The sequence below is a fragment of the Nannobrachium achirus genome (assembly GCF_963921795.1).
Source record: "Nannobrachium achirus genome assembly, chromosome: 19".
NCBI classification, from domain to species: Eukaryota; Metazoa; Chordata; class Actinopteri; order Myctophiformes; family Myctophidae; genus Nannobrachium; species Nannobrachium achirus.
In genome coordinates this window covers 40,598,010-40,609,580 of record NC_137826.1, presented here as the reverse complement: position 1 = coordinate 40,609,580, position 11,571 = coordinate 40,598,010, and the positions used below count along the sequence as shown (strand labels likewise).

At 43.7% G+C, this 11,571-nt stretch overlaps 2 protein-coding genes across 2 annotated transcripts; one reads left to right on the top strand and one right to left on the bottom strand.

The window, feature by feature from the left end:
• Window positions 1-719: 719 nt before the first annotated feature.
• Window positions 720-7,998, top strand: LOC308304839 (methyltransferase-like protein 27; the record flags this gene model as incomplete). Its single annotated transcript, XM_080749467.1, has 7 exons — window positions 720-860; window positions 2,062-2,190; window positions 2,472-2,607; window positions 4,205-4,297; window positions 4,454-4,655; window positions 7,301-7,389; window positions 7,784-7,998. 7 exons carry the CDS (start codon window positions 720-722, stop codon window positions 7,996-7,998), a joined length of 1,005 nt encoding a protein of 334 aa, XP_080605593.1.
• Window positions 7,999-10,151: 2,153 nt separating this feature from the next.
• LOC308304838 (claudin-4-like) lies at window positions 10,152-11,108 on the bottom strand (the record flags this gene model as incomplete). Its single annotated transcript, XM_080749466.1, has 1 exon — window positions 10,152-11,108. One exon carries the CDS (start codon window positions 11,106-11,108, stop codon window positions 10,152-10,154), a length of 957 nt encoding a protein of 318 aa, XP_080605592.1.
• Between the last annotated feature and the right edge of the window lie 463 nt (window positions 11,109-11,571).

Here is an 11,571-nt window from a genome sequence, read left to right as displayed (position 1 = left end):
ACCAATGATATGGTATTTCCTGACACCAGATTGGAATTAGTAAATCGGTTTATTTTCTTCAAGATACTTTGCAACCTGTTCGTAGACATTTTTTTTCCATGACCTTTGAAATGGAACTAAGAATTGAAATGGGGCGGTAGTTGCCAGGATCTAGTTTGTTACCTTGTGTGTGCACTTTTTACAGTATAGAGTTTACTTCCCATGGCATGTACTGTAACTTAAATACATTCATCTGAAAATACAGTATCTGAGAGCACTGTGCAGATGTAGCCTACTACTAAACTATGTTCATGAACATAATTGTTCCTGTAAACTAATTATTATTCTGAAACATTGGATGTAGGTATAATACTGATAATAAACTTTAGATTGATGATGTAATAGTGACAATTAAAACATCAATACATCACAATTATGTGTCCACTAGCAGCATGTCACCTCAGCGGATTTCCATGGCAGGGGAATGATAGGAATTGAAAGAGGAAGCTATTTTCATCTTTTAAAGCAAATGGGAAAGGCACATTAGATCATCTTTAACCATCCAAGACATATTATGCTACCATGTATTATCAGACACAAGTGCATCATATAACAAATAACAATAAATGATATATGTATATGTCATACCGTAAAGTTCCTTAGAAAATGTGTAATTGAAAAGAGTGGGAACACTGTGTTAGATAATCAAAACGTATGCAGTAACTCACTGCTGATATGTCATGATACAGGTGCAGTTTAAGATGTCAGGTGACAGCAGAACACTTGAGATGGTGAAGGATGTGATGGTGTCCTGTCACAAGCACACAGAGATAGGAGATAAGATAGCCTTCTACAACAGCTGGGCCCAGAACTATGATCAGGTAACTTTGGAAATAGAAGGTTGATGATAAGAAAATGTCACATCCTTTAATCGTTTCACAGTTGGACATTGGACAGACGCAGAGCTGATAAAAACAGACATGCCATTCTGTTACCATCTAGATGTATTGTAGAATGTGCTATCCCCTCTTTAGACATATCAGTGTAACTACCGACATTATTGTCTCCACCAGCCGAAGGCTGAGGGAGAGTATGTTTTCCCCTCCGTCCGTCCGTCCGTCCGTCCGTCCGTGCGTCCGTGCGTCCGTCCGTCCGTGCGTGCGTCCGTGCGTCCTCGCAGTTTGTGAACAGCTAATCTCAGTCACCGTTGGCCCGATCGCTGCCAAACTGAGCACACACACTCCCTGGATGCCAATCTAGAACCTCTGCCCCACATTTTTCAAATCAGCCTCATGGTGGCGCTATAACAGGCCGATTTGTGTGGCCTGGTTGTTACCAGCTAATCTCCGGCGCCGTTGGCCCGATCGCTGCCAAACTGAGCACACACACTCCCGGATGCTAATTCAGAACCTCTGCCCCACATTTTTTAAATCAGCCTCATGGTGGCGCTATAACAGGCCGATTTGTGTGGCCTGGTGGAGACCTGTGCTCGTTCATGAATTGTTTCAGGTTACCAAATAAAGGGATAATTATTCAATCAGCCACGTTAACTTGCTAAACATCATTTATATATATGTAATATATTTGAACATGTTAAGAAGCCAGACTTAAAGGGATAGTTCACCGACAAAATACTTTTTGTTTTCCTATCGATTACTCACCCCATGGAGACATGAATTCATGGATACATGTTTTTATTATTATTGGCTTAAGCCAATAATTTGAGGAGACTCTTTGTGTCTCCATAGGGAACAAAGCAGGCTCCTTGTGTCTCCATAGGGAACCACTGCTGGTCATCAAACTATTGACTATTGTAACAAAAACATGAATTCAAGTCTCCAAGGGGTGAGCAATCTATAGGAAAAACATTATTTTTGGGTGAGGTGAACCATCCCTTTAAGCATACGTACGACAAACTTGTAAGTTTTGCTGTAAGAGTATAAACTGAGCATTACTCGTTCATCAGCACCTTTGTCATGACCCCCTTACACGATGCTGAATATTGATAGTGGTTTGGGCTATTTCATTCTCCCATGTACCGTATACTAAACACTTGTGCTTTGTTGTGACTGCTCTGTACAGGACACTGTTCTCCTGGAATACCAGGGACCGAATCTAGCAGCCAACAGCATCTCTTCCCATTTCCATGGCGACCGCGAGGCAGCAGTGGTATTGGATGTGGCCTGTGGTACTGGGCTGGTGGCCATTCAGGTACACTCACAAGACAGAAGACACAGAGAGAGTGAATTTGAATGAGCATGGCATTGATGTATTGAATAATTTCTGTAATGGAGGTTGTTTTTGGGGCGGTGAAACCGGCTCCTTATAAACAGCTATGTCTGTAGGTGTCTGGCTATGTGGGTATGTCTCTAGCCTGGCCAGGCACACTCAACACTCACGCACGCACGCACGCACGCACGCACGCACGCACGCACTAGGAGGGACTAACTACCTTGCACATTAACTTGTTGTGTTTCTACTCTGTTGTCCAGATGAAAAGCCATGGGTTCAGACATTTCGTCGGCGTTGATGGCAGCAGGTCTATGTTGGATGTAGCCAAACACTCTGGCCTTTACCAGGACCTCAAAGAATGCTGGCTGGGAACAGAGCCGCTACCTATCCACTGGGGTAATGCAGCGCTATACTGCTGATATTTAACTGATCATTGTGCTGATATACTATATTATCAGGGTTTCTCAACGTGGGTGTTGCACCCTAGGATGCTGATAGCTTTGTTTTTCTACCGGTGAAACAGGTGAAATAATTATTTACATCAATAAATTGAGGAAACTTAAAGGTGATACACCATGAAATTTCACTTTTCCTATTTTAAAACCTTTTTTTGGGGTCCCACTAGCACCTTCTATCCTCACAAAGTCCCATTTCTGACCGATGTGTCTTTCTCTGGTTTTGAGAAGGCGAAGGTTAAAAGTATCCCACGGGTTCTCAAAACAGGCTGTTCAGATTTGCTGCAGATTGTGACGTCATCTGCCGATTGTGACGTCATCACACAAAAAAAATCAAAAAACATTTTTTTTTCAAAAAAAGGTTTTTTTCAAAAACATTTTTTTTATTCCAAAAGGATTTTTTTTTTGGGGGGGGGGGGGGGGGGTGGCGCAGTTCAGGCCAAAGGTGGTACTGCAGCTGAAATGCTCTGAGAGCCATTCAAAAATGAGAGAGGCTCTCTATTCAGGAGTGGTAATTTAGCCTCAAACCTTTTGAAAAACGTTTTTGGGACATAAACAATATGACATAAATACTTTTTAAATGCATGGTGTATCACCTTTAATAGTATTTGGGTTCATTCCAGGGAAGAGATCAATGACATTAACACAGAAATACATAGTTTGTATACACATATGGGGTTACGCGCGGCGTCATCACGTCAAGCCGTCAGTTGTCATATCGACGAGCTTAGTTTCCTGGGCAACCAGGGTTGTTGTGACATCAAAACGATAAACAATTCAGAGGTTAACTTATCTTCATATTGTTGACTTAAACAAGGAGCCATTAAACCAAAACAATGTCGCAGAGAGACACATGATCTTAATCAAAACTGACATGCTGGCTAATATGCACAAGCACATATGTACATATGAAATATACGGTATCAGAGCGATAAATACATAATTATTTATAACTCTATTAGATGTCCTGTGGTGCCACAGAACACTTTGATAATATTTAGTTGGTTCATTGTTTTTGTCAAAAGAAATGTAAACGTGTCCTGTACGTCCATATGGGCTGGGCTTCCTTGGAGTTGGAAGCATGACACTTTTAATCAATCAAATATTTAGAATGTATCAATATCACTTCAGTTTAACCACTTAAACCCTCTATACTTAGTAAGTTGCCAAAAATAGCCGATCTACAAGCTCACAACGTGCCACGTTGTGACTCGATATGACACGTTGTGAGCTTGTAGATCTGCTATTTATTGGTGAATGTTCCCCCCAGAATAGGGACGTTGTGGTTCAAGTGTTTAAATGTCAAGTATGAAGTTATTTTTAATCTGTCGTAATTGAAATACTATTCTCATACTATTCTCATTTTCCAATGCATATTACATATTGATATACTGTAATATGAGATAAATGTAAGGTTCTATAAAGTCACAAAGTAATTCAGGGTTGACCTCCGACTAAAATGTTTGAGAACCACTGCTGTATATCAATGTGTATTCATTGTTTGTCCACCTTACTGTCCATGTTACTTCCTCCTGCAGGTTCATTTGATGTGGTGGTGATTGTAGGAGCTCTGAGTCATGGCCATGTTCCTGTCAGTGTGGTCAGAGATCTCTGTAGGGCAGCCAAACCAGGTGAGCTCACCTCTCTCTTTTCATTGACTTGTGTGTTCCTAGTGTGTGTTCTGAGTGTCCCTGGAACAACACATTTTGAGATGGGGTCCGCGGTCAAATACATATAATTCTAGGGGTCCCTGACATCTCAATGCAGTGGCACATGTCCCCCACCAGGTGGCTATGTTTTCATGACGACCAGGGCTAACAAGGACAACATGGACTACAAAGCTGCGTTGGAGCGTGAGCTGAGGCTGATGGAGGAGGAAGGGCTTTGGAGTGCAGTGAAGGTCACAGAGGAACAGGAGTGGATAAAGGCAGAGTATGAGGAGGGATACAGATCTGGTCAAGTCTACCTCTACAAGAAGACCTCACCTCTGTAGCTGCCTGCAAGATGGCTCAATGTTGTCCATGTGCACTCTGGTGTTATTTTTGAGTGGTGGTCACACCACTCCTGTAATTCGCTTTCACGATGTTACTGGCTGGCTGGCTGGCTGGCTGGCCGTGTATGTCTGTCGCTTGCCATACCTCTCCTGACCACACACAGACCACAAACACATACACACACACGTTAAAGGAGGGGCGCTATTGAGCAGGCAGACTCAACACTCTCTCTCTCACACACACACACACACACACTCACAAATGTCCGCGACTGGGCTACAACAGCACGCACAACGTTGTGTGTGTGTGTGTGGCTGCTCGCGCTAATGTTGCAGCCGGAGACATAACTCTGAGCATGGAGAAAAGTCCCACGCTGAGGTAAACGCAATGTTGTGGTTTCATTGGAAGTGGCGTGCCGCTGAATGGAGCTCCCTGCAATTGTGTTCCACTACTTTACCTTGCATTGGATGTTTATTTTTCGGCGCTGTTGTGTGCACTCTGCACTGCAGCCTCGTCCGTCCGTCCGTCCGTCCGTTCAACACACATCACATCACCCAAGTAAATCCTGGCTTATACTTCTTCATCTCACGGCGTGTTCCGTGACAAAATGTGGCTGATCTACAAGCTCACAACGCCTCGCATCCGCGACGCGTTGTGAGCTTGTAGATCTGCTATTTTCCAGGCGCAGAAACTTGCAGCGCAGCGCACGTTATTATTTTTATGATTTAATAATCTAACATAGCCTACTATTTAAACACTTTCACAAGCCACAGTGTGGCTTAATATTCACATTAAGGGTAACAAGCAGGCACGCTGCATGCACTGCACATTAGAACAAGTTTGCTAGTGAGTGTAAATCAGTGGATTCCTCAAAGAAAGCTCACAATGCGTCCGTCCGTCCGTCCGTCCGTCCGTCCGTCCGTCCGTCCGTCCGTCCGTCCGGCCGTCCGTCTGTCTCCCGCCACTGTTGAGCATGAGCAACCTTGCAATCCATGTGTTTGACTCTTTTTATTTGACTATTTTTATTTGACCACCACTCAGTTCACAAGGTGTGATTTTATATTTTATTTTTTATTTTATTTTTTTCAATTAAAGAATTCAAGCAATATTACCAAAACTCATGAATAATAAATGTGTAACTCAACAGCACCATTTGACATACTGATACATGGTTGGTTAGTCTTTTCTTAATGTTTACTTTGCTTACAGGTATGTACACAGCTGATCCTGTACATCCTGTTTCAGGATCTTTTGAGCAATATGTATATATAAACACTGAATCTGGTTAATTAAGTTCACAGTCTCTGGACTGAGTAGCCTACCACACTGGAGTTGTCTTTGACTTGTTTTTTAATCCCTGCTGTTAGGCTACCCCAAGACTTCTTGGAGGAATCGCCTCGATACGTGGGCTGCTGTCTGCAGAGGCGTTGCCATTGTGATTTTTTTATTTAGATATTGGTAACCTCCAGCGCCATCTTTGCCTCCAGTTACCCATACTCAAAGTCTGTGCTGGGCTGACTAGGCCCAGAGATACTACACTGGCCTTTACCAGGACCTCAAAGAATGCATGCTAGGAACAGAGCCGCTACCTATCCACTGGGGTAATGCAGTGCTATACTGCTGATATTTAACTGATCATTGTGCTGATATACTGTATACGTATCAGCGCTTCTCAGTGTGGGTGCCGTGGCACCCTAGGATGCTGATAGCTTTGTATTTCTACCCCATATCTATCCGACAGTGAAATAATTATTTACATCAATAAATGGAGGAAACTTCTTATTTATAATAGAATTTGGGCTTATTCCTGGGAAGAGATCTTACAAGTGTTGGAAAAGAATGGTTCCAGATCAATTCTTTATTAACACAGAGATACATAGTTTTTATACATATGTGTGGTTACGCCTGGCGTCATCACGTCAACCTGTCAGTTGTCATCTGGACGTGCTTAGTTTCCTGGGCAACCAGGGCTATTGTGACATCAAAACTGTAAACAATTACATCTTAAATGTTAACTTACTATCTCTTCATATTGTTGACTTAAACTTGGAGCCATTAAACCAAAACGATGTTGCAGAGAGACACACCATCTTAATCAAAATGACTCATAAGAGACATGCTGGCTACCTAATATGCACAAGCACATACAAATGAAATATATTGTATCTAATACATAATACTGTATTTAGAATTTATCAATATCACTTCAGATTAAAAGCACTCTATACTTAGTAAGACAGACCACCAAACCTCCATGCCAAAAATAGCCGATCTACGAGCTCACAACGCACCAACGCGTGTTGTGAGCTTGTAGATCTGCCATTTATTAGTGAATATTCCCTCCAGAATAGGGATCTTGTGGTGTTTAAATGTCAAGTATGAATTTATTTTCAATCTGTTGTAATGGAAACTATACTATTCTCTCAAGTTTTCCTCATGACACATACAGTACTGTATCTTAGGGGACATGATTTACATATTTATGTACTGCAATATGACATAAATTCCGGTATACGGTTCTATAAAGTAACAACATAATTCAGGGTTGACCTCAGAATAAGATGTTTGAGAACCACTGCTGTATATATCAATGTGTATTCACTGTTTGTCCACCTTACTGTTACTTCCTCCAGCAGGTTAATTTGATGTGGTGGTGATTGTAGGAGCTCTGAGTAATGGCCATGTTCCTGTCAGTGTGGTCAGAGATCTCTGTAGGACAGCCAAACCAGGTGAGCTCACCTCTCTTTTCACTGTTTATGTTCCTCCCTATAGTCAATACTGGAAAGAAACAAATAATAAACAAGGGTGCCCGCTAGCCTATAGCGGTCCAGGCGAATACCACATAGGCTCTGAAGCCTGACAGCATGTCGTGAGTTCGAGTCCCCACCTTTGCTGCGTGTCACTCCGTTTCTCTCCCCATTTCATTTCAGTCCACTGGCCTATCAATAAAGGCATTAAAGCCCAAAAACGAATATTTAAAAAAATAAAAGAATAAATCTGACAGACCCATTTAAATGGCTGCACAGACAGCTGCTCAACTAATACTCTAAGTCGCTGTACTGTGTGTGCGTAAACCTAATAGTGTCAGTGACACTCAGTGCAGTGACACATGTCCCCCACCAGGTGGCTATGTTTGGATGACAACCAGGGCTAACCAGGAAAACTTGGACTACAAATCTGCATTGGAGCTTGAGCTGAGACTGATGGAGGAGGAAGGACTGTGGAGTGCAGTGGAGGTCACAGAGGAACAGGAGTGGGAAAGGGCCGTGTCAGAGCATGAGGAGGGATACATACCTGGTCATGTCTACCTCTACAAGAAGACCTCACCTCTACAGTAGCTGCCTGCAAGATGGTCAATGTTGTCCATGTGCACTCTGGTGTTATGTTTTGTTGTTTGTGAATTAAAGAATTCAAGCAAAACTCGAGAATAATTATCTTCCAGGCTTCATGGGCAGCATGTGCTAAAATAAATTAACAGGGTACTTTACATGTCATGACCTGATGAAACCCTTGACATTGAAACGTTGTCACGTTATTTGCATGCACCCTGTAAATAAAAAAGGCTTCAACTGTCCCGAGTTTTCTCCAGTGCCTTCCTTCTTGTACTTTAAATAGGCCTTCATATAAACCATGTGACCTGCTTAATTGTGATTAAGCTAAGAGTTCATTCATATTGAGCTGCAAAGATCTTGGTTGTTGGTTTATAATGCATACATGCAGTACATAGGTTTGTTTACACTTGGTATATCTGCACACATAATAACTGTTGGCATAATTAGCTTAGTTGAGAAATATGTGAAGAGGTGTATGGTAACATGAAAGTTCAAATTAACCCCTTTGAATGGCTGTTGTTATTGTAGCTCCCACAGCCTATAGTAGCCTATTGAGTTTATTATATCAAGTGTTTATAGTAAACATGTCTCACAAAATGTTGCTCGGAGGTTGAAGATGTGAAAATGTCACAAAATAAATTGATGTGAAGTTTACTATCTTCCGCACCAAAACAGTGTCCAGCATGTTTGTCCAGAGTAGTCAGGTAAGTAAAGGACTGACACATCTTTTTGAATGAATAAGCAATAAGAAACTCTGAAACTATCAAATTCAAGCTTGACTTGGACTCAAGTGCAATACAATGGGTGTATTATATGCAATAGTTCGATAGAGTGCTTGGAATAAGCAACACCTTTTTTGTTTCCTCTGAGCATCATTCATTGAAACTAAATTTGAATCCCTGACAAACACATCACATTTGTTTTGTCCTCTAGCGTGGTAAACCTATGTCACCTCAGTCTCTGTCAAACCAGTTTGTCCTGTGGATTTCCCATGGCTGGGGAATGGAGGAGACTGAATGCCCAGGGAAATGATTGTAGAGAAATTCAAAGAGGGGGCTATTTTCAATCACCATGTAAATGCTATACGGAAATAGCGCATTAGATTGCTGAAGAGAGAAAGGTCATGCTTCTACTTTAAAAGAAGTGCCTAATAGCAATTGTTCAGTGTCAGGGGTCTCCCTGACGCTCCAGCTCTTTAGTCAACAGAAGATAAATTACATTTTCACGTGGGTTACATTTTCATGTGGGTTACATTTTCATGTGGGTCAACCCTTTCATTTAACTTTTCCATGAGCTATTTAAAACTTAAGAATATCACTTACACTTCCTTTAACCCAGTTAGACACCTTCTGGAAAAAATAAATACATTATTTATTCTCAATTCATGTTGTATGTTCCTATATAGTAACATCTAAAATGACAGATGCTTACCCAGATTGACAGGTATAACAACTCATAGGCTTTCCAGGTCTAAATGGGTTTAAAAAATAGATTAGTACTTTTTAATTTGAATAATTAAGGATTCTACATCAAATGAAAATGCATTGTTTTTGGTTCAAATCATTTTACTAAAAAAGGTACAGGGGAAAAAAAGTACAAAATGTTTTTTACAACAGCTGGACACAATGTGTTATTCAAATATTCTGAGGTATTGAAGGTTTACATCATTCATTACATAACCTTTTGCCGATGAACCCCTTTCAGTAGCCATGTTAGTATTAACAACTTTAAAACTTGGGCGTTTTAGGCAAAACGTTTAAAACAATGTCAAAAATTTCTCTAGTAGCGGATCTATACAGTTTTGTAGAACTGCTATTTTAGGCATGGATACAATCGTACAACAAAGTATAAAATAGGGTTTAAAAAAGGGATGCATGTCAATATGACAATATCCCTAGCTGGATTATTTAGTGACTTGTTGGCACTTTTGTTTAGACGTTATGGAATGAAACGCCAGTGCAATGATAAATCCTTCATTTTCTAAACAGCACAAATAGCAACTTATGACCAAACATTCAAGCACATAAATCCAAATAGTTCATTATAAAGGATGTCCATATACTGAATATTCATTCACAGTCAGAGGGGTGTGCGTGTGTGCGTGTGTGCGTGCGTGCGTGCGTGTGTCTCCACGCATGCGCGCACACGCGTGTGCATGTTCATATATATGTCCTGGCTGGGTTTGCGGAAGAATCCTCCTCATTCTCCTCAGACTCCACTAAGCTCTCCTGTGATTGGAGTCTTTTCAGCTGGGACTTGGTGGACGGTGCGTGGCTTTGCTCCGAGCCGGGTCTCTTCATCTGAGACTTGGTGGACGGCGCCACGCTGCCGGACAACTCTGACCCCGAACTCACGTCCGGTTGGCCCTGGGAGGGAGGAGGCATCATGTACAGCGGCTCCCAGGGCTTCGCCGACACTCCGTCGTAGCTCGGAGGCTGGGACCTCATCGACGGCGGGCCGGTGTACCGAGAGCCCGTCTGCCGGGAGCCGTTGGAGGAGCGCACCACCAGGTAGCGCACCGAGGGGCTCTTGTCCACGTCGCTGTCCCTCATGGACCGTGCCGAACTGATGAACAAGCCCCCGCCCAGGATGAGCAGGATGGCGGCGCCCCAGCCGATGTACAGGCACGCGCCGATCTCCCGGCGCTGGGCGTCGATGGCGGCGCTGTAGAACGTGCGCACCACCGAGCCGGCCGTCCAGGACGTGGGGATCAGACACAGCACGCCCGCGGCGATCAGCACCGCCCCCGCCACCACGGCAACGCGCCCTTTGCTCCCTCCGCCTTGCTCGTCCAGGAAGCGGGTGCACTTCCCCCCGATGAAGGCCAGCAGGAGCCCCCCGCCACCCACCACCACGCTGAACACCATGAGGGCCCTGGCCGCCTGCAGGTCAGAGGTCAGCGCCAGCATGGAGTCGTAGGGCTTGCACTGGATCTGGCCCGTGCTCTGCACCACGCAGCTCATCCAGATGCCCTCCCACATGGTCTGCGAGGTGACGATGGTGCTGCCCACGAAGGCGGTGACCCGCCACATGGGCATGATGCAGCTGATGATGACCCCCACCCAGCCCAGCAGGCAGAGGGCGCTGCCCAGCATCCCGATCCCCATAGAGGCCATGCCGACAAGGAGGATGAAGGAGAGTTCAATAGCTGCACTTCTCACCGTTCTGCCACAGGAGCACGGTTCAAGCCTCCCGGCCTTTAGTTTGTGATCGGCGCACTGCTCCCAGTCTTCTCCCACAGGGTGCCTAACGACAAGTCACCGCGTTCTCTCTCGGGTCTCTGGCATTATCTATCTGTTGCTGTTTACTTACACAGGCTTGTGCTCTGCATTTCTTCTCACCAAGGCTTGTGTTGTCATGAATGGCAGGCAGGCGAGCTACTTCCTCTGCCTGTCAGGCTTATCCAGTTCTATGTCCAGCCTCCAGTAGCTCCTAGTAGTGCCTGTTTGACTCCAGGTGTATCTGATCTGGCTGCCACTTCTGCCAAAGCGCCGCTGTTTTCCAGTCACTCTTCTCTCCTATCTCTGTCCCTCCCCCTTTCAACCCCTCTGCTGCCTGCCTTCTTTATTTTTCTACTCT